This window comes from Vombatus ursinus, unplaced genomic scaffold, assembly GCF_900497805.2.
Source record: "Vombatus ursinus unplaced genomic scaffold, bare-nosed wombat genome assembly UNPS02007284.1, whole genome shotgun sequence".
Classification (NCBI taxonomy): domain Eukaryota; kingdom Metazoa; phylum Chordata; class Mammalia; order Diprotodontia; family Vombatidae; genus Vombatus; species Vombatus ursinus.
The window spans coordinates 25,340,507-25,368,199 of record NW_020947062.1 but is presented as its reverse complement, the minus strand read 5'-3'; the positions used below and the strand labels follow the sequence as shown (position 1 = coordinate 25,368,199).

Here is a 27,693-nt window from a genome sequence, read left to right as displayed (position 1 = left end):
AACCCCTACCTTTTTGAGTTCAGCTGAAGTGTAATAGCTTGTTTTAGTTCTGTGACTCTTTATGTTTCTAGTGTGCGTCTTGTAAACGACATTCTGCTTTCTAGTCCATTTTGCTCTGCTCTTTGTTTTTTTGGGCGGGTTCATTCCATTCATATGTTCATCAATTATATTTCTCCATCCTTTTCTCTTATACTTTTCCTTCTCTTTGTTTCCTGCTCCCTCTTTATAAAGAAGAGGATTGTTAGGGAAAGAGTATATCCAGCAGTAATGTTTGACGGTCAGTTCCTGCTCTTCTGACCTTTTCTTTCCCTAGTCCACAGAGCAGCCACAGGCTTTTATCTCTTCTTTCACTTTTAAACCCCTGTTCAAATCCCGCTCTCCATAGTTAGTGTTTGTTTTCCTTATGAGTAACCCTTCCTTAATTTTTCTTCCTTATTATATCCCCATTCTTTTCTCCCCTTTCTTTTCCACCATTGAGTGAAATGTATTTATACACTCGTGTGTGTGTGTGTGTGTGTGTGTGCATTCTTACCTTAGACCAGTTCAGATGAAAGTGAAATGGAAGTGTTGCTCACTCTCTCCACCTCCTCCTCTTTTGTGTATATAGTTTTCTATTTGTGCACCCCAGTATGTAAGATATTTTCCTCTGTCCTTTTTTCCTCTTCCACCCAGTGTATTACTTTACTTCTTTTTTTTGCTTTTTAATTTAAGATTAATTAAAACATAATAAGGCTACCTGCAGACTCTGTCTTATATGACCATTGATGATAATATAGTTTTGAGAGTTTTGAGAGGACATATGTATCATCTTCCCATATCAGTCAAGGAATCAGGCATTTATTAAGCACCTACTATGTGCTGGGTACTAGGGGTACAAGGGCAGAAGATACTCTGCTTTCAAGGAGCCTGCAGTCTAATGGGGGAGACAGCATGCAAACAACTTGATCAAACAAGGTATAAACAGGGCAAATTGGAGATAATAAACAGAGTATTAGCATTAAGGACAACCTGGAAAGGCTTCTTGTAGAAGGTCAGCTTTTAGCTGGGACTTGAAGGAAGCCAGGAAAGCCAATGGGTAGAGATGAGGAGGGAGAGAATTTCTGGCTTGAGGGACAACCAGAGAAAAGGCGCAGAGGTGTGAGATGATGTGTCTTGTATGAAGAACTGCCAGGAGATCAGTGTCCCTGGATTGAACAGTCAGGGAGTAAGATAAAAGAAGACTGGAAAGGTATGAGGGTATCAGGTTAGGAAGTGCTTTGAATGTCAAACAGAAGATTTTATATTTGATTCTGAGAGTGATAGGGAGCCACTGGAGTTGATTGAATAGGGAGGTGATATGATCAGAAGAATAGAGAGATTACGTGATCAGACCTATGATTTAGGAAAATCACTTTTAGTATCAGCTGAGTAGAACATGGACTGGAATGGGGAGAGACCTATGGCAGGCAGACCCACTGTTGCAGTAGTCCGTGTATAAGGTGATAAGGTTTGCACCAGGTTGGTGGCAGTGTCAGAGGAGGGGAGCTGTAATATGTGAGAGATGTTATGTAGATAAAATCAAAAGGCCTTGGCAACAGATTGGATATGGGAGGTAAGAGAGAGTGAGTGGTCAAGAATGATACCTAGGTTGTGAGCTTGGAATGTAAATAATTCGTCCTTGTTTAATTCCTTATTATTGTTTATTCATATTTATCTTTTTATGATTCTCTTGACTCTTGTTTGTATTTCAAAGTTTTTATGAAGCCCTGGTCTTTTCATTAGGAATATCTAGAAGCGTTCTTTTTATAATTAAAAATCCACCCCCCCCTTCATTATACTCAATTTTGTTGGGTAAATTATTGGGTTGTAAGCCTGTATCTTTTGCCTTTGGGGATATCACACTCCATACTCTCTGTTTCTTTATAGTGGTGACTGGTAAAACTTGTGATCCTAACTGTTGCTCCCTGATGCTTGAATTCTTTCTTTTTGGCTACTTGTAGTATTTTTCTTTAACCTGAAAGCTCTCAATTTTGGATGTGTTCCCAGAAGTTTTCATTTTTGGGTTTCAGTCATTCAAAAAGCTTACCAGGTACTGTGCTAACTGCTGGAAATACCAATATAAGTTAGAAAGTCCCTGTCCTCAAGGAGCTTACATTCTAATGGAGAAGATAATACATAGAAGGAAACAGAAAAAAGAATAAAGGAGGGAGAAGAAGGTACCTGACAAAGGGGAGGGGCATGATGGAGAAGTCCAGAGAATGTTGTTCATCCTTCACTTTTGAAGAAGACCAATGACATCATGAGGGTGATAGCTTGACTTGTGTGTGAGTGGGATTTAAGTGAGGTAGAATTGCACAAAGTCATCAGCCTCACTCTCTCTTCCAGAGTCATCACCCTGTGTGCCCTCCACAAATGGAGGTTCTGGGAGGAGTTCTTTACCCTTTGATCAGAGGGAGGGACCCCAGGGACAGAAGGGTGCTTCTCAGGTATGAGTTTGTGAATTCCAGTTCTGGAGTGATCTTTGAGGATGAAGGAGGTTTCTGGGGCCGGAGGTGACAGATGGATTTTTTCTATTTTTGCTTTGCCTTCTGGTTCTAAGGACATCTGGGAAGTTTTCTTTCATGAATTCTTGAACTATAATTTCTAGACTCTTTTTTTTGTCATAGCTTTTAGGTATTTTAGTGTTTCTTAAATTATCGCTCCTCCATCTGTTTTCCAGGTGACTTATTTTTGGTACGAGGTACCTTTTACTTTCTTCTATTTTTTCAATCTTTTGGCTTTATTTTTATATTTCTTGTTGTGTCATGGAGTCATTAACTTCTGCTTGGGCCATTCTAATTTTCAAGGATTCTGTTGGTTGAGTAAGGTTTTATACTATTTGGGTCAAGCTGTTAATTTTCTTTCTAATTCTTTATTCTGTAGTTCTCATTTCTTTTCTATTTTTTTCCCTATTAACACTTTTATTTCTTTTCCAATTCTTTCCTCTAGCTCTTTTATTTCATTTATAAGATCATTTTTGAACTCTTTAAAACAAAATTTTTTGCTTCAGCTCTTCTAGAAATTCTAGTTGAACTTGTAACCAATATATGTTTTTCTTTGGAGCTTTGCTTATAGATGTTTTAGTGTCATTCTTGTCTTCTGGGTTTTTTGTCTTAGGCATCTCCATCACATAATAGCTCTTTATGGTGGGATTCTTTTTCTCTTTTCCCAGTTTTCCATCCTTGCTTCCTGAATTTGATCTCTTTATTAAAGTCAGACTCTTTGCACTCCTGGAGGGAATGTCTGGGCTGTGCTTTGTGCTGCTTTTTGGGTACCTTTTGGGTACTGCTACTACTTTCTCAGGATATGCATATTGTGTTGTTACTGCATCCCAGCGACAGCTCAGGCTGTCCTTGCAAATCCTATAAGCTTTCAGTGTATCCCAAGTGCTTTGATCCAGGGTGAAGACTGAGTGCTGACTTCCTGGTCTGAGCTTTGCAAATTCCTGACCTGGGTTTGAGCAATGCAATTGTGGCTTTAACCCTGTTTTGAGACAGCTGCTGGACTCAGCCACTGTCAGCAGATTTAGAAGCTCTGCTAGTTCAGAGTTAGAACTGCAGGCTCCCCTTTGGTCTGGGCTTCCTGCCCTGGTTATTCCAATATAGGCTTCATCCTCACATGGGAGCTGGATCTGAGACCCAGCTATGGTCTTGGGGTCAGAGCCACACAGCTGCTGTTTAATCTAGTCCTCCTTAATTTTAGTGCCTTCCTGCTGAGATTAACTATAATTTACCCTGCATGTATTACACTGCTATTTGTGTGTTTTCTCCCCTGTTAGACTGAGCTCCTTGAGAGCAGTGAGTGTTTTTTGCCTTACTTTGTATCCCCTGCACTTGGTATGGTGCCTGTAACACAGTAGGTGCTTAATAAATGCTTATTGACTTACTGCCTATTTGCTTCTGTATTTACTTCTTTCTCATTGTACAGCTGTGCCTGATTGTTCCTTGGCCTTGACTGCCACAGGAGATGGGTTCCCCCTTTAGGCCACCCAGAACTGGATAGTGAGTGACAGTTACCAGGTGGCAACTGTTGCTGCCCTCTACACAGTGTCGGACGTCTCTGAGCCGGTCTAGGACCTCTTCTTGCCCTGGTGTACAGTCATGGGTAGGCCCTCATTCAGTCCCCAAATGTTCCTTGGGGTGCACTCCCAGCCAGACTCCATCCGCAGTGGTTGCAGACCTCTCCGTGTTTGCTTATGCCAATCTGGACTAAACAGGGACTCGTAATTTTTTTTTCTTGTATTTCCCAGTCAGGACTTGGTCTGGTGTGTTCTCCAGATTTTCCTGGAGTTCTATGAGAGAATTGGGCTTGTCCTGCTCCTAGTCCCTCATTGTGGTTTCAACTTAAATGTGGTCTTTGTGTGGTGTTAAGGAACCGTGGTTACCTGAGGAGACTTTTCAAGAATCAAAGGCTCATAAATTGTTAATATCTAAAGAAACTTTAGAAGTCAACCCTTGTGCTTTGAAGGTGAGAGACGGGATTTGCCTCACCTGAAGTCCCACAGCAGCAGGGCCGGTTCAAGATCCCAAGTCTCTTGTTGCCCAGACTAGATCTCTTTCTCCTTTGTCCCTCGATACTTTAATTCTCAGTGGTGATATGAACAAGTAATCCACATCTGCCAGTTCTGTCTTGCCTTTTGTAAATAGTTTTTATATCTTCTGGTATTTCTAATGGTCACTTTTTGGCCTTTGGGGAGTAGTTAGTATTTCTTTTCCAGTGGAGACATTCATGTACACACCTACACACACTAGAGTCTCCTGATTCCTAGCCTCAGGCTCTTTCCACTACTGGCAGGCTGCCTTGAAAATATCAATTAGAGCTAATAGGAGAATGGAGCAGAAAGGGAGTGCAAATCAGAGCCCAGGAACACATGGATTTTCAGCACCTATTCCATTCAGCACACATTTATTAAGTACTTCTTGTATACATGGCACCAAAGGGGTCAGCTGTCTCTGCATGCTAGAAGGAGGGAGGCATAGCATGCTGGGGTTATGAGGGGGCTGAGTGGTGAATGAATGTGTTCCCTCTGTGTTTGGTTAGCGCCAACTCTGCCAGGTGGAGGAGAGACTTTGTTAGGTTCTGTGGGTCCGAGGAGTAGCTTTGGAGAGAGGAGTGTTGTTTGTAAGTTATTGAGAATTAACCTCTTTCATTCCTGTGGTATTTTTTTTTTTACAGTAAGCAGCTGCTATGTGATGTGATGATTGTGGCTGAAGATGTTGAGATTGAAGCCCACCGGGTGGTGCTGGCTGCCTGCAGCCCCTACTTCTGTGCAATGTTTACAGGTATGATTCCTCCCCAGGTGTTACCAGAGACAAGTAAATGTTCATCTTCTGTGAATGCTGGCAGCCATTCCTAGGAGGAAGCTGCATGGCACAAGGGGAAGAGAGGTGATCTAGGGCCATATTCTGGTTCTGCCACCTACTGGTTGGGTAACCATTGGCAAGTTCTTTGTCTTTTCTGGGCCCCAACCTCCTCATCTATAAAACAGGGAGACTGGGATCCTAGGTTTGGGGAGAACCTGGGTTCAAATTTCAGTTCTGCTACTTATTACATATAGTAATGGCTACATATCTGTGACTTTGGGCAAGTCATTTAGATTCTATAAATCTCAGTTTCCTCATCTGTGAAATGAGGGGATTGGCATAGATGATCTTCAATATTCCTTCTAGCTCTAAATATGAATCCAGGAGGCAGCATGGTTCAATGGAAAGAGAACAGGCTATAGAGTCAAAGGACCTGAGTCAAATTCTGCCAACAGTTCTCATTAATTGTGTGACCTTGGGCAAATCACTTAACCTCCACGGGCCTCAGTCTCCTCACATCTGTAAAGTGAATTCTCATCTTGTCACTTATTAATTGTGTGACATGGGCAAGTTATTTGTACTCTGTGAGCTACAGTTTCTTCATCTCTGGAATGAGGGTAATATTATTTATTTCTCTGGGCTCTTGTAAAGAAAGACCACGTGAGATAATGTGTAAGAAAGTGCTTTGTAGTGGTATATAAGTGGTATATAGGTGTATAGGAAGTGGTATATAAGTGTAAGAAATTATTATTTCCTGGATTACACCATTATGGGGTGAGGGAGAAGAATAGGAAGTACAGTCTGAACTTGACAGAGGTCTTATTGTATAGGATCATAAGCCAGAAGGTCATCTAATCTGGGCTTGCAAGTGGCCACCTGTCTGGTGACTCAAGATGAGTAATGACCCATGTAATCACAGACTCTTAGAGGTGGAAGGGTTGACTTTGTACCTAGATGAACTCTCATGTTAGCTTTACAACAGCTTTGTAAGGAAGGTAGCCTAGGATAGATTATTCTTATATTACAGAGGGTGAATCTAAGCTTCAGAGACATTAAGAAATTGTCTCAAGGCCACATAGCACTTCCAGCCCCATGCTCAGTCATTTTATTCAACTTGTCAACATGCTGCATGGAGAAACAACTCCAAACCATTTAGTGAATACCAGGTTTGTATAGGAATCTTCTCTACAGAATCCCCACAAATGGCCATCCAGCTATTGCTTTAAGACCTTTAGTGAAGGTTGAACCCACTTGCCTGAGGCAACCCACTCCCTTTTCAGATAGTGCTTATTGTCAGGAAGTTTTACATGGAACCACAGAATATCAGAGTTTGAAGGAGACGTAGAGTACACCTAATCCAAGCTGTCCCTGAAGTAGAATCCTATTTTTATTGAGTCCAAATTTGCCTCTCTCCAATTCTGCCCATTCATCCTCATTATGCCAGTGACTAGATCTAATCTCTCTCCTACATGATAGGCCTTCAGATACTTGAAGACAGCTATCATGTCTCCTCCAAATCTTCTCTTCTCCAAGTTAAACATTCCTGATTCCTTCATTCAACCCTTGCAGGACAAGGTATTCAGGCCTTTCACCCTCCTGGTTACCCTTTTGGATGGCCAATATCTCTTGCCAATATCTTTCCTAACAAGACTTAAAGGTGCCTAGAACTGAACACATTATTCCAGATATTACCTAATCAAGGCAGGGTATGGTGGCCAATGACCTCTCTCCTGAGATCTTATTAGTTTTTTAGCTGTCCATATTGCACTGTTGATCTATATTGAGTTTGTATTCTACTAAATTCCACTTCCTCTACCATCAGTTTTTAAGGTCACTGACTTACTGCAATGTGTCTGGGAAGGAGGGAGGTTTGGGAAGGGAGTTATTCTGCAGAATCGATGGTAAGACTTTGGCGTCTCCACCTGTTAGAGCATCCAGTGCCTGAGAGTTAGCTACTCAATTAGTTAATAAGCATTTATTATGTGCTTAATATGTGCCTAGCGCTGTGCAAGCACTGAAGTTATAAAGAAAAGTAAAAGACAATCCTTGCCTTCAAGGAGCCCACAGCCTAATGGGGGAGACAACATGTAAATAACCATGTACAAATAAGCTATATTAAGGATAAATTGGAAACACTCAGCAGAAGGAAGGCCCTAGAATTAAAGGGGACCAGGAAAGGCTTTATGTAGAAGGTGAGATTTTAGTTGGGACTTGAAAAGAAGCCAGTGAAGGGCAGGTGGCAGGGACAAGGAGAGAGAGAATTCCAGGCATGGAGGACAGCCAGTGAAAATGCCCAAAGGGTGGAGATGGAGTGTTTTGTTTAAGAAATAACAGAAGGACTGTGTCACTGAATCACAGAGTAAATGGGGGAGGAGGGAAAAGTGTAAGAAGACTTGAAATGGAGTGGGGGAGCTGGTTATGAAGGACTTTGAACACCAAATTGGATTTTATATTTGATCCTGAAGGTGATAGGGAACCACAGAAGTTTTTGACCTGGTGTGTGTGTGTATGTGTGTGTGTGTGTGTGTGACATGGCTTGTGAGAAATGGTCAGAACTACCTGTTAGGAAGACTGCTTTGACAGTTGGGTGGAGGATGGACTGGAGTGGGGAGAGACTTATAGCAGAGACCAACCAGCATGCTGTGGCTATGGTCCAGGCCTGATGTGGGCCAGCACCAGAGTGGTATCAGTATCAGAGTAGAGAATGGAGGAAATGTATATGTGAGAGATATTACAAAGGTAAAATCAATAGACCTTGGTCACAGATTTGATATGGGAGGTGAAAAAGAGTGAAGTGTTGAGGGTGACACCCAGGTTGTAAACCTAGGGAGGATGGTAGTACCTTTAAAATTAATAGGGAAGTTAGGAAAAGGGAAGGTTTTTTGGGGAAAATGATGAGTTCAGTTTTGGACATGTTGAGTTTAAGATATGTCCAGTTTAAAATGTCTGAAAACAGTTGGAGATAAGAGACTGGAGATTAGCAGAGAGGTTAAGGCTGGAGCAGTTGATTTGAGAATCATCAGTAGAGAGATGAAAATTGAATCCATGGGAGATGGGACCTGGGAGATCATCAAGTGAAGTGTTATAAAAGGAAAAGAGAAGAAGGGCCAGGGCAGAGCTCCCTGGGACCCCCACATGATCTGGATGAAGATCCAGCAAAGGAAATTGAGGAGAACCTGGAGAGGGCAGTGTTACGAAAACCTAGAGAAAAGAGCGTCAAGGAGAAGAGGATGATTGATGGTGTCCGAGGCTGCAGAGAGGTCAGAAAGGATGAGGATGGAGAAAAGGCCATTAGATTTGACAATTATGAGATTTTTCATAACTTTGGAGAAGGCTGTTTCTGTTGAATGATGAGGTCAGAAGCCAGACTGTGGAGAGTTAAGAAGAGAGTGAGAGGAGAGGAATTGGAAGAATCTGTTGTAGATGGCCTTCCCAAGGAGTTTTGCCATTAAGAGATAAAGGATGATTGCTAGCTGGCATAGACAGATCAAATGAGTTGGGTTTTACATACTAAGGTGAGAGTATTGGTGGAGAAGCTTGTCTTTTTTTTCCCAGTTATTTCATATGTTTTAGTTTCTTCTCCAACCAGTTGGAACACAAGTTCCTCAACACAATGGCTTATGCTTCTCTTATTTCCCCTACAGTATACATCAAGCACTGTGAGGTACTCTTTTTTTTCACACTTTTTTTTTTTTTGTGAGGCAATTGGGGTTAAGTGATTTGCCCAGAGTCACACAGCTAGTAAGTGTTATGTGTCTGAGGTCAGATTTGAACTCAGGTCCTCCTGACTCCAGGGCTAGTGCTCTATCTACTGCACCACCTAGCTGCCCCTGTGAGGTACTTTTGTAGGTACTCAGTAAATCCTTTTTAGTTGAATAACAGGATGTTTGTTGGGCTCAATTCTAAGGGACAGGTACAAGGTGACCTTAAGAGGGTCAGACACTAGCAGCTGGGGGGACTAGGAAAGACCTTCTGCAGAAGATGGGCTTTGAGGTGAGTCTTGAAAGGAAACCAGAGATTCTAAGAGGTTGAAATGAGGAAGGGAAGGATTCTAGCAATGGGGAAAATTATTGCAAAGGTGTGTGTGTGTGTGTGAAGTACAATAAACTAAGCCAATATGACTGAAAGATAGGAAAGGGCCCAATTAGAAAGAGCTTCATGTTCCTGATGAGACCTGTGCTTTGATATCACTGTGGTCTCTGTTGAGGATGGATTACAGTGGGCAGAGATCTGAGGCAGGGAGGTAAATTAGGAGGTTATTAAATGGAGCCTTTCCTTCACTAATAAAGATTCGTACCTTCTCTGCAACTTACAGTCTTGGAAAGTTGCTTGACCAACTGAGTGGTTAAATGACTCACTCAGAGTCCCATGCAGAACTTGAACCCTGGTGTTCCTGTCTTCAAGACCTTCTGATAGGCTGTGCTGCCTCTCAAAGGGAGACTGCCACCCATTATTCAGTGGTTTTTCATTTGTCTCTCCTATGCTATCTTCACATTAAATAAGAACTCTGAAATTTGTTCATAGAGTGTGAGAGTTGGTACTGAAGCGATGCTATTATTTATGTAGGTCTGGAAACCAGCATTCATTCATTCCTTCATTTATTCAGTCAGTTATTTAGTAAACTTGCTAATTACCCACTGAGGTGCTGATCACAATGCTGTAGTGTTTAGGGAGAAAGAAACTTTAGGTAAGACACGGACACAGCCCTTGGGTCTAGCTGATAGTCTAGATGGTGGATAAGACTTGAACACAAATAACTATAATATGCAATGTTACATGGTAAGTACTTTATAAAGGTAGAAGACTTCTGGTGTCAGGATGGTGGAGTGAGAAAGGACCTTCTGAAACCCTCCTAAATTCCCCTCCAGACAATTAGAAAACCACCTCAGAATTGATCTAGAAACAGGTCTATCTCACTAGGGTGGGAGGGGACTGAGGTCCAAGAGCAGCAGCAGCAGCAGAAGGCCTGCAACAGGGCTCTGAGCCTGGGGCAATCCACCAGTGAGGCCTCTTCCGCCTGCAAATGGGCAGACCCCTAGGCAAGTGAGCAGTCTGGGCAGAGCAGCAGGGTCCCACCCCAGCGACCCCATCTCCAGCCCAAGCTGCCAATGAGGCCTTGACCAGCAGTGAAGCCCTGCCCTGGGACTGGCCAACAGCAGGACCCCTCCCCTGGGGTCTACCAGCAGAGAGACCCTATTTCTATAGTAACCCAGCAATAAGGCCCCCCCCTTGGGCAGCTCAGCAACTAAACCCCACACTCAGGGGAGGCCAATGGGGAGGCCCCACCTCCCAGTACAATTAAGAAGGGAAGCCTACCTTCAGAGAAAACCATTATTTAGGCCCTGAAGCCCAATGAAAGCCAGTAGTAAGACCCAGAGCCCAAGCACAAAAACCTTGGGACAATGCAGGACCAGAGCCCAACTCTCACAAAAACACCAAGTTACAAAAAAAGGAAGAAATAATGAGCAAAAAACAAAAAAAGAGCTTGACTACAGAAAGTTACTATGGTGATAGGGAGGATCAAGGCATAAATTTAGAAGAGGACAATGATGTCAAAATGTCTACATGTGAAGCCTCAAAGAAAAATGTAATTTGGTCTCAGGCCCAAAAAGAATTCCTGGAAGAGTTTAAAAAGGGTTTAAAAAAGCGAATTAGAGAAATAGAAGAAAAAAATTAGGAAAAGAAATGAGAGTAATGCAAGAGAATCATGAAAAAAGAGTCAGTAACATGAGAAAAGAGATACAAAAATTTACCAAGGAAAATAACTCCCTAGAAATAGAATTAGCCAAATGAAAAGGAAGTACAAAAGCTCAATGAAGAAAATAATTGCTTAAAAATTAGAATTGAACAAGTGGAAACTAATGACTGTATGAAACATCAAGATACAATAAAACAAAAAAAATTTAAAAAAAATAGAAGAAAATGTGAAATTTTTCATGGGGAAAAGCTACTGACCTAGAAAATAGATCCAGGAGAGATAATATAAAAATTATTGGACTACCTGAAAGCCATGATAAAAAAAAAAAGCTTTGACAACATCTTTCAAGAAATTATCAAAGAAAACTACCCTAATATATTAGAAACAGAAGGCAAAATAAAAATTAAAAGAATCCACCAATCACCGCCTAAAAGAGATCCCTAAATAAAAATTCCCAGGAACATCATAGCCAAATTCCAAAGCTCACAGATCAAGGAGGAAGTATTGCAGGCAGCCAAAAAGAAACAATTAAAATATCATGGAATTACAATCAGGATTACATAGGATTTGGCATCTTCCACATTAAAGAACTGGAGGGCTTGAAGTATGATATGCCAGAAGGCAAAGGAGTTAGGATTAAAACCAAGAATCACTTCCCCAGCGAAGCTGAATATAATCTTTCAGGGAAGAAAAAAGAATATTCAATGAAATAGAGGACTTTCAAGCATTTCTAATTAAAGGACCAAAGCTGAATTTTAAAAAAAATTACCTCCAAATACAAGACTCAAGGCAAAAATAAAAAGCTAAAAAAAGAAACAAAGAGAAAACATAAGAAATGCAGTAAGGTTAAACTTTATATTTCTATATGGCAAAATAACATTTGTAACTCTTAACAACTTTATTACTGTAAGAGCAATTAGAGGGAGAATACGTAGGCAGAGGGTATGGATGTAAGATGACTTGTATGACTTTTGTAAGATGATAATGCCAAAAACAAAATAAAGGGGTGAGATTGAAAATGGCACTGGAAGAAGGACTGGGGAGATTGAATGAAGTAAATTATCCCAGATAAAAGAGGCATGAAAAAGCTATTTTAGTGGAGGGGGAAATGGAGAAAGTGGTGGTGGGGAGCAAAGCTTAAACTTTACTCTCATCAAAATTGGCTCAAAGAGGGAATAATATACTTAGATGGATATAGAAATCTATCTTACCCTATAAGGAAGTAAAAAGGGACAGGGATCATAGAAGGGGGAGGGGAACTGATAAAAGGGAGGGTCTATTGGGGAAAGCAGTGATCAGAAGCAAAACACTTGTGAAGATGGAGAGGCTGGGGAGTAAGAGAGAGACGGGGATAAATAAGCAAAAAATAGCGTGGAGGGAAATACATAGTTATCATAAGTATAAATGTGAATAGGATGGAATCCATCATAAAATGGAAGTGGATTAGCAGAATGAATTAAAAACCAGAGTCCTACAATATGTTGTTTTCAAGAAACACATTGAAGCAGGGAGATACACACAGAGTAAAGGTAAGGGGCTGGAGCAGAATCAATTATACTTCAGCTGAAGCAAAGAAAGCAGGGGTAGCAATCATGATCTCAGACAAGGCAAGAGCAAAAATAGATCTAATTAAAAGAGATGAAGAAGGAAACTATATCTTGTTGAAAGTTATCATAGACAATGAAGTCATATCAATACTAAACATATATGCACCAAATGATATAATATCTACATTTTTGAAGAAGTTGAATGAGTTATAGGAGGAAATAGATAAGAAAACTATATTAGTGGGTGACCTCAACTTTCCTCTCTCAGAACTAGATAAATATAACTAAAAATAAACAAGAAAGAAGTCAAGGAGGTGAATAAAATTCTGGAAAAGTTAGATACAAAATGACCAATATGGAAATGTTTTACATAATTACACATGTATAACCTATATCTGATTGCTCTCAGGGAGGGATTGAATTTGGAACTCAAAACTTTAAATAAAAATGTTAAAAAATTAAAAAACGAAGATAGAAGTAAAGTGATCTGTGAGGCCTAACGACAGAAAACTATTGCCAGCGAAGGAAATTGGGAGTTGGGGGAGGGAGGATTCAGAACGCTTCATGGAAGAAGTGACATTTGAGTTGTATTGTAAGGCACTCAGAAGGCAGGAAGCAGCTACGTGCCAGGCACTGTTCTAAGTGCTTTACAAATATTATCTCATTAGGTCCTCACAATGACCTTGGGAGGTAGGTGCTATTAATGTTACTATTTTACAGCTGAGGAAACTGAGGCAGAGATTAGGTGACTTACTCACGGCTGTAAAGTTAATAAGTGAGACCAAATTTGAAATCAAGTCTTCCTAACTCTAGACCTTAACTGTACCACCCAGCTAAGTTTTAAAGGATGAGTAGAAATTTTTTAAGATCAAATGAGGAGGAATTGCACAGAAAGTATGGAACAATGTGAGAAAAGGATATGGATGGCATCATCAAGAGCAGAAAACAGTCCAGTTTGCTCTAGTATAGAGAATATTGGAGGAGAGATAGACAAGGCTGGAAAGGTCAGATGGTGCTAGATTGTGGATGGCCTTAAACAATAGACAATAGGAGGCCCTTGGTGATTTTTAAGCAGAGGGCTGACATGACTTGATGTCTATATAAAAAGATTCAGGCACAAGTCTGGCAGTATTTCCCTGAGGGGAAGAACGGTTTCATTTTTGTCTTTATATCCCCCTGTGCCTAGCACAGTGCCCAGATTAATTATCAGCCAATTAATAATTAATGCTTGATGACTGATTGTTTGAACAATTAATCAGAACAAGAGAGAGAGAAGAGAAGCTTTGAGGAGCCTATTTCAGTTCTTGGTAATTTTGAAAAGGTTTGTTTGAAAGTAGATGTCTGATAGTGGTTGTAATGTCCTCTGTCTCTGTCTCTTTCCCTTGCCCTCCCTCCCTCTCTCTTCCTCTCTAAATACTTCATCACATCTGTAACAACTCTGTAGCTACTCCTCCAGTAAATGGATCTGCCATCCATATTCCTCCTTTCCTTCCCCTCCCCTTGGAGTGTCATTTCCAAATTCCACTCTGTAGAGAAAAATCAGGCTTGCCGCAAAGTGTAATGGTGGCCATTGGCTTCTTTGCCCTTTATTAAATGTACATCTAAGCTAGTAGAAGGCACTGAACAGAAAGAAAGTAATGCTGGAAGGCAGTAGCAAAATCTGCTGCTGGTGATCTCATAATAGGTTCTCTTAATCTAAGGGCAGAATCAGTGGGAAGAATCAGTCAGGTGTGAGGCTCAGCTATTTTTATATTGAACCAAGCTCTTGAATTTTCTTTCTCTAGGCTTTGCCTAACCTTCATTCAGTAAATAGCTGCTTTAAATTAATAACACTGGATGAAGTTTAAAAAAAATTATCAGGTTTAGCTTCAAAGTACATAGAATTAGTTATTTAAAAAAAGCCCCACTTGACTACTCAATGAGCAAAGGTCAAAAGGAGAGGAAAATGCAAGTATTACACACCATACATGTGGCTTTCTTCTGACTGAGTGGTTCGATTAGGATCTTTCAGTCCTGCTGAAAAGGTGTTGTTTTGGATGTTGGTGTTGTTTTAAATTTCCTTTTCCTCAGTACTCAATTTTTCTGTCATGAGAACTGGATTGGAACAGGGATAATTTGGGGCACAGGTGTCTTCTTTCTTGCAGGCTCAAAGGGGTATTACACAGGTCAGTTCTTGTAATGAATGTCAGCTTCCCCCTAAACCCTGGAGGGTTGAATTTCCCTATTACGATTCTTGACTTGCAAGGATTTGAGTTGCTCAGCTGATATTTTATCACAGAATTTGTTTGAATGCTGCTCTTAGAAAGATCTGAATTTGACTCCTGGCTCTGATAATCCTTGGGTAATCACAGGCAAACCACTTTACCTCTGAAATAAGTTTCCTCCTTTGTGAAACGGGAATAATAATTCTTGTACTGACTACCTTGTGTGTGAAAAAGTGCTTTGTGAGTTAATCTTAAAGTACTATATAAGTATGAGCTACAGTTATTGTTAGTAATAATAAATACCTATGCCTAGATTGAAGTGAAATAATATTTGGGTTATGTGATCATCTAAACAAGGTGTAAGATTGAATAGAACTTTGATCGGGGGAAGGGGACCTCTTACTAATGTGTCATGGTTTTTCTCAACTCCAGTAGTCAAGCCAACAAGCATTTACTGAGCTTTTACTATGTTCTAGTAACTATGCTAAGTGCTTGGGATACAAAGAAAGGCAAAGACAGGGTCCCTGCCCTCCTTCTAATGGGGCAAACGACACGCATACAACTATGTACATACATTATATATTCAGTGGAAATGGGAGGTAATCCTACAAAAAAGGCCCTACCTCCAAGTGGAGGTGGGGTGAATGGTAAAGGGCCATGCAGAAGGTGGGATTTAAGCTGATTCTTAAGGAACCCAGAGAAGTCAGGAGGTGGGAATAAGGAGGGAGCACATTTTCGGTGTGAAGGCCAGCTAATGAGTGCCATGTGTGAGAAACAGTGTCATTGGATTATAGGGCATGAAATTTAAGAAGACTGGAAAGGTGGGAAGATGTCATTTTTCGAAGGGCTTTAAAAAGTCAAATCGAGGCTTTTTATGTTTGATCCTAGAAGGAATAGGGAGCTACTGAAGTTTTTTGAGTAGGGAGGTGACATCATAGTAAGACTACTTTAAGAAGATCTCTTTGGAAGCAATGTGGAGGAAGGACTTGAGGCAGTGAAACAACCCATAGGCTGTGGTCCAGCTGTAAGGTGCTGAGCACTGGGGGGGTCAGCTGTGTGAGGTCATGTTCAAAGTCTGATTCCATTGAGTATACAGTGATTGGGCTTTGGGGACAGGGTGTGAGGAAGGTATTAGGGATGAGAAGGAATCTAAGTTTTCTTGGAATTTCATTTCATTTGAACAAACATTAATTGTGTCAAGTATTACAGGGCTGGGTACTGAGGATACCGTAAAATATCTATGATGTACTCTGATCCAGTGACACCAGCCTCCTTGCTGCTCCTCACACTAGATCCTCTATTTCCTGACCCTGGGCATTTTCACTCGCTCTCCCTCCTTATCTCTGCCTTCTGGCTTCCCTGACTTCCTTAAAGTCCCAGCTAAAATCCCATCTTCTACAGGAAGCCTTTCCTTATTCTTCTTACTTCTAGTGCCTTCTGGCTGTTGATTATTTCCATTGTATCCTGGATGTAGCTGGTTTGTACTTCCTTGTTTTCATGTTGCCTCCCCCAGTAGGCTGTGGGCTCCTTGAGAGTAGGGCCTACCTTTCTTCGTATGCTAGCTCATAGCTCAGCGCCTGGATAGTAGGCATTTAAAAAATGTTTATTGACTGGATGACTGACCCTGCTCTCAGGAAACTTACAATCTAATAGGAGGAAGGCAGAAGTTTGGAGTGAATGTGTATTCGTTGCAGGTAACCCACAAGACAGAGCATTTGGGGCACTTATAATTGTCATAGAAAAGGATCCATTTGAACTAGGTCTTTCCTTAAAAGATAAAATTTTTGAAGGGTGTGCTACCCCGAAAACGTCAACCCTCAGCATGAGTCTGAAGGAGGTATTGGACTCTGGGTGGAAATGTACCTTTTTTTCTGCTTTGAGGGGTGATGGGGGATGGAACAACTGGAGCCTCAACCATTGGATACCCTGCCTTGGCTGGGCAGTGGCTCTATTTGGGGGAGATTGCCCTACCCTGGTTAGGAGAAATAGGATACAGCTTTGTGGAATGGTTCAGAGGAGTCAATGCTGTAGTCTAGGATTGAGACTTCAAACAGTAATGCTTTCACTCTTCATTTTTTAGACCTTCCTCTGGGTCCAGATATGATTCTATTTACATAGTCACTTCTTCAGGTTCCAACAACTCACCCATTCTTAGTTGGACATCCTTTCCTGACCCTATAGTAGAATAACAATAAAATAATAACACTTAAATCAGGCAGCATAGAGGTCATGCCCCATCCCACCCCACCCCACCCCCACTGGTTGTATGACCCTGGACAAATACAACTGTTCAGTGACCTAGGCAATGCTAATTCTGTAAATTGCAAAACAGTGCTGATCTGCTGTGGTAGAGGGAATTTATTCAACGGGAGGAACCTCAACTGATGGAAATCTGAAGTCCGGATCCCTACCCTTCACTGCCAAAAGAAAACCCCTCAAACTCCAAAATCAAAAACCTTGTCCCTTCAAGGATCCATGCTTCATACCTAGTTGGCCCAGTGGAGAGAGAGCTGAACCTGGAGTCAGGAAGACCTGAACTCAAATCCAATCTTAGGCACTAGCTGTATGACCTTGAGCAAGTCAATTAACCTAGGCTTGCCCCAATTTTCTTATCTGTAAAATGAGAACAATAATAGCAACTGCTTCCCAGGGTTGTTGTGAAGATAAAATGAGATATTTGTAAAGTGCTTTGCAAAACCTTAAAGTGCTATGTATAAATACACACATATGTACTAATTTTGATTGTGATTATGTTGTCGTTAGCATGAATTGTCCAGTTTCCTCAGTGTAGATGATAGTGTCCTCACACCTTCATAGACAGCATTCATTAATTGTTAAAACCAACAACATTCATTATTTGGGTGGTAACCTTTCTCTGGTCCTTGATGAAGACACATGGTCCATTACCAGTCAAGTCAAGTATTTTACTAAGCATTTATTAAGTATGTCAGGTTGTGCTAAGCACTCGTATTCAAAAGAAAGGCAAAAAACCCAGTCTCTGTCAACAAGGAGCTTACATTCTAATGGTGGAGATAACATGTAGACAACTAAGTACATATAGAATATGTAGAAAGTAGATGGAAAGTATTCTGAGAGGGGAAAGAAGGCTTTAGCAGCTGGGAATGGAGGAAACGAGACTGAGAAAGGCTGACTGAAGGTGAGGTTTGAGCTGAGTTTTGTAGGACGACAGATATTTAGGAGAGGTAAGGGAACAGAACATCCCATGCAGGGAGACAGTCATTACGAAGACAGGCAGACAAGAGATGGTAGTGGTGATGAAGGAGCTGCAGGTGGGGCAATGTAGCTGTATTGTACAGCGTATGGAGGAGAGGAAAGTGTGAGAAGACTGGAAGGATAGGAAAGAGCTTTGACTGACAAATAAATGGATTCCTATCTAACCTTGGAGGTAATAGGGAGCCACTGTAACTCACTGTGAAGGATGACATGGTCAGACTGGTGCTTTAGGAAAAAAAGCTTCAGGCTTGTACTGGGATGGGTAGCCCAGAAGAAAGAGAGCTGAACCTGGAATGAGGAAGACCTGAGTTCAAATCCAATCTTAGACACTAGCTGTGTCACCCACCTGTGATGGCTGAAATCTGAAATAACTGAGGAAACAAAGGTTCGAACTTCTGAGCATATTGATTTATTAAGCAATGCATACCAATTGCATAGCAAATTGGGACCAGAACTCTTCATCTTGGCAGTGGACCCTGAATACAGGGGGAAACAGATTTTTGTGCACTAAAAGAAAACAATTTTAAGAAGATATAAACCAGGGTACAAAATTAGGTAATATGATTTCTAATTGGAGGACAAAGGATGGATTTTCCAAATTGGGAGAGGAAAGAGTGAGTTTCAGTTAATTTGGGATGGGGAGAGTGGGTTTTGAGGGCTTTCCTTTCCCAGAATTGGGAGATGCTGATCAATTGTATCCACCTGCATTTTATGAAATGATGGGTGGCTTATATTGTCTAATTTTCCCATGAATGATTTACAGGAAAACAACAAGATGAAAGATGATACTTGTGGTAGTACAAGATGGAGTCAGTGTTCATGAGATGGAATCTGATTGGTTCTTTCAATTCTCACACCAAACCAACTCCATTTTGTAACTGGCCTTCACTCTATATCTTCATGCTACCCCTGGAGAGCCTGTTGGAGCTATGTGTGCCACTCAATGGTAGAGCCTTCAAGAACCAGTCCATCTATCATCAGGCCTTCTGAGCAGGATTCTGAGCAGCTCCCATTAATCTAAGGCTTTGGGGTTGACAAAGTACTTTTCTCATAGCAGTCTTGCAAGGTAGGGAGTACAAGTATTATTATCCCCATTTTATAAATAGATTGAGAGTCAGAGAGGTTAAATGACTTAGGCTTCTACAACTACTAAGTGACTAATCAAGGACTTAAATTCAGGTCTTGTGACGATGAGTAGTGCTTTTTCTAATATGTGGTACATATATCACAATCTCATAGAAATTTAAGGTTCATGAGGGAGAGGTGCTGGTTATGACTTCACTTTGCGTGTCAGAGATTAGGGGGCAGTTACCCTGGTAGCCACCCTAGTAGTGGTATGAGCAGGTTAAACATTGATCAAGAGTAAGGCCTATCCTGTCTCAATCATATCTATTGTGTGAGATCTATTTTATGTAGCTTCTAGGGGTACTTGGTGTTGTCTTTATATATGCCTCTCCATTGCGTACTAGATAAAAATAAGCCTGCTGCTTTTTGTGTTTTAAAATAATATCAGTAGAATTTGCATTTTTTTTTTTAGTGAGGCAATTGGGGTTAAGTGACTTGCCCAGAGTCACACAGCTAGTGAGTGTTATGTGTCTGAGGCTGGATTTGAACTCAAGTCCTCCTGGCTCCAGGGCCAATGCTCTATCCACTGGGCCACCTAGCTGCCCCTAGAATTTGCATTTTTGAGGAAGCTAGGTGGCATAGTGGATAGAGAGCTGGGCCCTGAGTCAGAAAGACCTGAGTTCAAATATGATTGCAGATACTTAGTGGCTGTATGACCTTGGGCAAGTCACTTATTTGCTTCAATTTCCTCAACTGCCAAATGGGGATAATGATAGCACCTGCCTCCCTCCCAGGGTTGTTGTAAAGTTCAAACAAAGTAATAATTATAAAGTGCTTAGCACAGTGCCTTGCTCATAGTAGGTACAATGTGGCATTCATGCCCTGTGACCCAGACCCTCCTCTCTCACCACTGACCACACTGTCACAAGGACTAGCTGGCTGGGTGCTACATTCTGTGTAATACTAAGCCCACTAAATGTGGAGCACTTTACCTTTTTGTGAAGTGATCAGTCCCCATGGAATCAAGTCCCACGACCTTGGTCCCAGTGTTCTGCTTTGACCAACTATGCTGTCGAGCAAGAAACAGGAGTTAGGGAAAAGAGAAGACTTAATAACCATCTTTGCACACAAGAAGGGCTGTTGTTACATGCGGGATAGGATTCTACTTATTTTTTTCTCGACCTCGAACATAGAATTAAATTGCAGCAGTAAGGGTGAGCATTAGCTATAAAGGAGCATTTATAGCCACGAAGATTCTTAGACCCTGGGATGGAACTGGCAGGATCTCCTTTCTCATGGGTTCAGCTAACTGTGTGGAATGGTTAAGGGGCTGGACCTTAAGGGACTGGACAATGTGTCCACTTCTTTGTCAGCTAGAAGAAGCTGTGTTATAGTTTCTGTCATTCATTTCACATTCCAGAAGCCAATTTCCCCAGAGAATGGACTTCAGTTTGTGCAAGTGACTTAAAGAAATAGAATTCCATAAGTAAATTTGGAAGCTAAGTGTTCTTACGTGAGTTGAGTCTTTCATTTCAGTTCTTATTGCTTCCAGATTCTCTTAACCTCCTGTTGTTTTCCTTCCCCAACCATTTATAGTCTTAAAAAGTAGGTACCAAGTGTGGGTAGAGCCTACATTACTAGGCTCTTGGAAAGACGTAGAGGCTCATGGAAACAGCATGGGTTAAAATCCTTCCTCAAATACTTGCTTTAACTGGGCAAGTCAGTTAACCTCTCAGCCTCAGTTTCTTCATCTGTAAAATAAGGGGGTTGGATGTGATGGCTTCGAGGGCCCTGTTAGATTTAAAACCATCTTAAGATTTAGAGTTGAAAGGGACCCAGCAGATCCTGTAATCCAGCTCCCTCTCCTCACCCCCTGCACTTTACAGAGGAGGAAAATGAGGCCACATCTAGGAGAAGTAACTTAGCTGAGGTCTCATCCAAGTAAATAACAGAGCCAGGATTCTAATAAAGGTCCTTTGACTCCAGTCTTAGTATTATTTACATTTTACCAGGCTGCTGTGTAAAATTTGTAGGCGACACAAAGTGTGGAAGGATGGCTAAGATAAGATATGAGATTATAAGGTAGGGATCCAAAGGTATTTTGATAGGCCAGAATGATAGGCTGAATCTAATAGGAAATATAATTGGAATAAATGTTAAGTCTTAGATTTTTGTAGAAAGTACTTCCTGTGAAAACAGATCTGGGGGTTTTAGTGGACTGCAGGCTCAATATGAATCAATGCTGGAGAAGGGAAGGGGTCAAGGGAGGGAGAAAATTTGGAGCTGAAAGCGAATTATTAAATTAAAAAATAAAAAGATCAATATTGTGATGTGCATAAAGAAAAGAATCGAAATGGAATGGAAAATTGAGAAAGATAGAGATGACAATCTGCTTTGGTTAGACTCCTGAAGTCAGTCTGGTTGCCACATTTTAGGAAAGGCATTGATAGCATAGAGGAAGGAATCGAGGATGGGGAAAAGACCAGAGTGAGTGCTGTAAATAAATCAGGCCATGAAATTAATGATATTTCGGGAAGAAGAAAAGCCTTGGGGAGGAGGGGACATGATCACAGTTTTCAAAGTATTTGAAGAACTGTTGTGTAGAAAAGGAACTAGAGTTATGAGTCCAAAAGGGCAAAAGTAGGAGTGATGGGTGAAATTTGAAAAGAGGCCTATTTTGATCAGGAAAACTTCCTCAAGGCTATCAAGAAGCCTATTGGGCTGAAGTGAGTATCTGCTCAGTTGAGGAATTCAAGAAGAGGTCAGACTGCTCCACTGTTGGGAGTTATAGAGAGGATTTTTGTATAATTAGGGATTAGCCTAGATGCCCTCTGTTCTAACTCTGTTATTCTGCAAGGACTTCTTGATAGGAAGAAATGAAATATCTTTCTAAGAATGAATAGGGCCCTGATGGCCCTCTCTGTAGGAGCATGGGGACTTCTGGCTTGCTGAATGAAAAAACAATCATCAGCACAACATGCTGATCCTTCACTGAAAAGCAACATGGCATAGTAGGAAGAGCCCTGAATTTGGAGCCTGAGGACCTGGATTTGAATCCCAGCTCTGCTTATTACCTTTATGATCCCCCCCACCCCAAATGGTCCCTACCTTTAGGGAGCTCACAATCTAACGAGGAAGACAACATACAGGCAACTATGTACATACAAGACAGTGTTTAAAAACAGGAAGTCATGTCAGAGGGAAGGCACAAACAGTGGGAGAAGGGAGGTGAAGCATTGGGGGTACAGTCCAAGGCCTTTTCAAGAAGAGAGACATGAGCTGAGTTCTGAAGGAAGCCAAACCTCTTTGACCATCTGTAAATTGAATGAGTTGGATTAGATAACCTCTAAGGTCCCTAAATTTTGTGACCCACTACTTGTAGGGTATTTATTGCTAGGTTTTCTGGGGGAAATTGAGAAGATATGCAGCCGTTGGAGGAAGCTGAGGAGTGGTTATAGAAAGAAGAGGAGAACCAGAAGAGTGCATTGTCATTGAAAATCAGAGGAGTACCAGGAAGAAAGAGGTCAACTGTGTCAAGTGCAGGAAGGTAGAGGTGACTGAAGACTAAGCATGACAGTTGGATTTCTGGATAATTTTTTCATTTGTGTCCAACTATTTGTGACCCCGTTTGGGGTTTTCTTGGCAGAGATACTGGAGTGGTTTGCCATTTCCTTCTTCAGCTCATTTTATAGATGAGGAAACTGAGGCAAAAATAGTTAAGTGATTTCCCCAGGGTCCCACAGCTAGTAAGCTAGTAAGGAAGATGAGTCTTCCTGAGTCCAAGCCCAGTGCTCTATCCACTGTGCTACCTAGCCACCTAGGAGACCTTGGAGAGAGCAATTTCATTAAACTGGAGGGATTAGAAATCAGACTATAAGGGGCTTAGAAGTGAATGTATGGGGAGGAAGTTGAGGCAGAAAGAATGCCTGTGCTTTCTCAAGGCAGTGACTGGAGAGGAAGAGAGATAGAATAGCAGCATGTCAGGGTCTAGTGAAAGCTTTTGTTTTGTTTCTTTGGTTTTTTTTTTGTTTTTGTTTTAGTATTAGGGAATTCTTTATATATTTGTGGACAAAGGGTAAGGAACCTGTGTAGTAGTGGGGGAAGGCAGAAATTGCTGGAGGGTATGGGAAGAAATGGGAAAGATTAAGAAGGAGAGTTGTCTCTTTCTCTGAGATAGGAAGGAGGAAAGAAGATGAATGAAATACTGAGGAGGTCTGAAGCAAGGAGGAGGGGAACTGAAGGAGGAGGGTGTGTTTTTTGCTGTGAGTGAGGAAGCAGTTTGGAAAAAAGCTTCAGAAAATTTTTGTAACTGTTTTTATGGGGAAGCATGATAGGTATGAAACGAATAAGAAGACTGCAGGGTGTCTATGAGGTCCCCGTTGAGGTTAAGCGGTGAATTTTCTAGCAAGGAGCCAGTCATTATATTCTAAGAATGACAGAATACTTATATTAATTAAAAGTCTTTGTATCCCTGGCTCCTAATACTGAGCCTGGTACATAGGAGATGAGTCATAAATGCTAGTTGATTGATTGATTGGTTGGGATTTATCTTCTCTCCCATCTTCCCCATCACTCACATCACCTGTAGAGTTCTCCACATTTAGAACTTTGCTGGTGGCCAAGATAGAGAGAGGAGATTACTAGATTGTTCAGATGAGAAGCTGAGGAGAGGAGGGAACAGAGAGGCCAGGCAAGCAGAACCTCTTTTCTAGCCCATCTAGTTCAGCAGTGAGTGCACAGGGCAAGTGGGGCCTGGGTTGATATTTCTTCTCTGAGTCTTTCTGAATAATTCTGATCTAGAACTCTGTCAGTCTGCACATCGTGGACTGGCAGAGGCGTCCTTAGAGGCATGCACAGCTTGGAAGTAGGCGTCTAACCCACACACTGGCCTGTACTTTTAATCTTTTGGCTCTGATGCATGAATTCCACAGAGAGAAAACAATCACTCTGGACTCTTGTTTTCACATGCATGATTATAGAAGTGCTTCTACATTTCTCTCCCCTCCTAGTGAAGCAGCTCTTTATTTCAGTCACAGTAGAGAGATCTCTGCCTTCTCCTTTCTCTGTGAAATAAACAGCTCTTGTTGAATGAATTTTGGCTTTGAATAACTTGCTTACTACACATGGAGTATTATAGGCAGATTTATTGGTTCATAGTTCTTGGGTCCTGAAGGAAGAAAGCCCCCACCTAGAATGTAATACTGCAATCTTTGCCAGCCTTAGCACCAATTAAACACACTGTTTTTGCGCTTTATACAAAGAGACATACAGTTCCTGCCCTCTGGGGACTTACAACTAGAGACTGACTGTCTTGTATAGACAGTGTTGTATAGTGGAAAGAACCCTGGCCCAGGAGACTTGGGATCCACTCCTGTCTCTACCACTGGCCCAGTCACATGCCCCTTTGACCTTCAATTTCTTCATCTCTAAAATCAATCTCTAAACCTGCCCTTCTTCCCTTACATATTCAAATGAGATAATAGATAGCAAAGCACTTTATAAACTGTCTCTTCTCCCTCAAAATAATCTTTCTGATGCATAGATCTGATCATGGTCTTCAGTAGTTCTCTATTGCCTCTTATTAAAAACTTATAATCCTTTACTTGACATTTAAGGTCTTCCATAATATAGCATTGCCCTACTTTTCTTGCCTTATTTTATATTTCTTTCCATGTTTCACCATATAGATATTTCTTATCTCAGAAACACTATTCTCTCTTCTGCTTCCTTGTCTTTGTTTGCCATATTTTAATTTTTTACAATGTCTTCCCTTCCCCCCTTTACCTGTTGAAAACTTCCCAACCTTTAAAATCCAACCCAAGTGCCACCTCCTTCATGGAAACTTCCTTGATCCCCTCCAGTCATTAACACTTTACACTTTGTATATGTATATCTGTATCTTTGTATATGTATATTTAGTCAATAAAATTTTGGAATCTAGAAGACCAGAATTTGAATCTTGCCTCTTGTGCTTACTGGCTATGGAACCCTGGGCAGAATCACTTAAGCCTTTTGAACCCCAGAACCCATCTCATAGGGTTATTGTGAGAATCAGATCAAATAATGTATATAAAGTGCTTTGCAAACGTTAAAATGCTATATAAATTTTAACTGACATCATTATTAATATTGTTGTTTTTATTGTAATACTTAGAACTTCTCTGATGAACTTATCATGTGATTTTGTGTATTATAATGAAGCTGTATGGAGGTAGGGGCCCTATCTACTCACCACCTGTATGATTTTGGGCTGGACATTTAATTTCCCTGGGCTTCGGTTTCATTTTTTGTAAAATCAGAAGGTTAGACTAGATGGTTTCCCTTCTAACTCTAGATCTGTGTTTAGACCTCTGGAGCTAGGTCCTGGCTTCCTGTAAGTATTTTCCTCAATGCCTGGTGCTGTATTTTGCACATAGTAGGTACTTGATATGTTTGTTGAATGATTGAGAAATGAATGAGTGAAGTATTAATTCAATTCCACAGACAGTCTTCGAGCACATACCATGTCCAGGAAACTGGATATAAAGGCCAAAATGATGGAGCTGCTGGCCCCAAGAAGCATCCATTTTAGTATTGTCACTAAAGGTCTGGTGGGTCCAAAGTGAAATCAAAGCTACTTTCTCCAAAGTATCTGCTCAAAAAAAAAATCCATTGCAGATGCACTCAAAGATTTGCTTTTATAACAAACATGGTCCTGTGGGGAGTTAATATAAGATAGGTAAAAAGATTGTAGGGGAGCAGTGAAAAGTCAAAACATCAGGGTCAAAGGAACAACCTGATGAGTTTTTAGGGTCATAGTCAGGAGCAGGGGTTCTTTACCTTTTTTGTGGCATCAATCTCTTTGAGCAGTCTGGCGAAGCCTCTGGACCCCATCTCAATAATGTTTTTAAAGGCACAAAGTAAAGTACATAGGATTACAAAGAACACCAATTATATTGAAACAGAGTTATCAAAATATGGGGAAAAAAACAAAACAAGTCTACAGATTCCAGGTCAAGAGCCCCTCATCTGAGATCTGGAGGCTTTTAAGCTCAAATTAGGTGGCAACTGTTAGAGGGCAGAGATAAAGAAAACAGAACAAAGACCTCCAAACTCATGTTTTTGTTTTTGAACCATAGGTGACATGAGTGAAAGTAAAGCCAAGAAGATTGAAATCAAAGATGTGGATGGTCAGACGCTGAGTAAGCTGATTGACTACATATATACAGCTGAAATTGAGGTGACAGAAGAAAATGTTCAGGTAACTGGGGCCTCAGAAATGAGATTGGTTGTTAGGACTACAGCTGGCATTGGTCTGGAATTCCTGAGGAGGAGGAAGAACTGAATGCTGGTACCTGCTAGCTTCCCATTCTTTGGAATGATTGCTAGACTTGGGGGTAGGAGACATGGGTTTAGATTCTGGCTTTGGCTTTTAGCTGTGTGACCATGGGTGGGATACATACTTGAGATTCAGCTTTCCTCAACTGCAAAATGGGGTTAATACTTCTATCATCTATCTGAAAGGGTTGTTGTAGACAGTGCTTTGTAAACCTTTCAGTGCTAGAGACACAAAGACCTTTATAATTATTATTATTGAATACTTTGTCTTTTGACTGTGAAACCTCAAATAATTTTTGTTGGGTGTATGTCATAGTTAAGTGCATTTGTATAGTGCTTTACAGTTTACAAAATTTGTTCACCACATCTACCTTCTCTTTGGATGCTTACAGTATACCTATGAGGGAGGCAGGGCAAAGATCAGTATACCAATCTGTAAAATCAGAGGATTGGATTAGATGATTTCTAAAGGCTCTCTCTCTCTCTCTCTCTCTCTCTCTCTCTCTTTGTGGGAGGGAAGTGGAAGGGGAAAATGTTTGATAATTTTAAAAGATTATTAAAAAAAAAGAAAAGATAATTGGTTCTGAATCCCTGGGCAATGACCATCCCAAGCCATTCTTCCCAGTTGTCCTTGGCTCTGGGCTCCTGATTATCTAGCTATTTTGTAAATTATAAATTTAGGAATCATTAGCAAAACCAAAATTTCAGTACATAAAAAAAGGATGTTATAAGTAACTGAACCACTGTTGCATGTAGTTTTAAAATACGTATATTGTGTATTTGTGTGTGTGCATATATATATGTATATACATATACATATATATACACACATATGGAGAGACAGACAGAGAATTAAATTGAACAAGGCAGTATCAAAATTGCTATATTTGTTTTTGTCCCCTTTTGCATTTATTTTCATTTTCTTTTTCAAAATATACTTTTATTTTATTAAATATTTCCCAATGACTTTTCGTTTTCTTTTAAAAACTATCCAGCTATTTTCTAGTGTCTCCTGCTCTGTACTATCTCTAGGGGGTTTTGTTGCTGTTCCCTTCCCTACTCCCATTAAAATTTACTTATGTGTAAATGTCTTATGTGTCAGACCCTGAGGACTAAGTTAATCTGATAAACAGTAGTGGAAAAGCTAAAATGTGATCATGGGAGCCAGTTAGAGGAAGCCTCAAGGACCTCCTTCTCTCTTCCTAGTTAATATAACCATTTTAACAGTACCTCTGAAGATAGTGCTTCATTCAATTTAATTCAGTTCAACAGGCATTTAATTGGCATTTTATGCACAGGACTCTACA

General features: G+C 40.8%; 1 protein-coding gene across 1 annotated transcript in view; it reads left to right on the top strand.

Moving 5' to 3' along the window:
- The window catches only part of KLHL3 (kelch like family member 3), a 168,717-nt gene that overhangs the window by 28,837 nt on the left and 112,187 nt on the right, over positions 1-27,693 (top strand). Inside the window, exons 3-4 of the mRNA XM_027849272.1 lie at positions 5,194-5,300; positions 26,188-26,309. Of these exons, the coding sequence (XP_027705073.1) occupies positions 5,194-5,300; positions 26,188-26,309 (229 nt within the window). The remainder of the gene's footprint in view (positions 1-5,193; positions 5,301-26,187; positions 26,310-27,693) is intronic.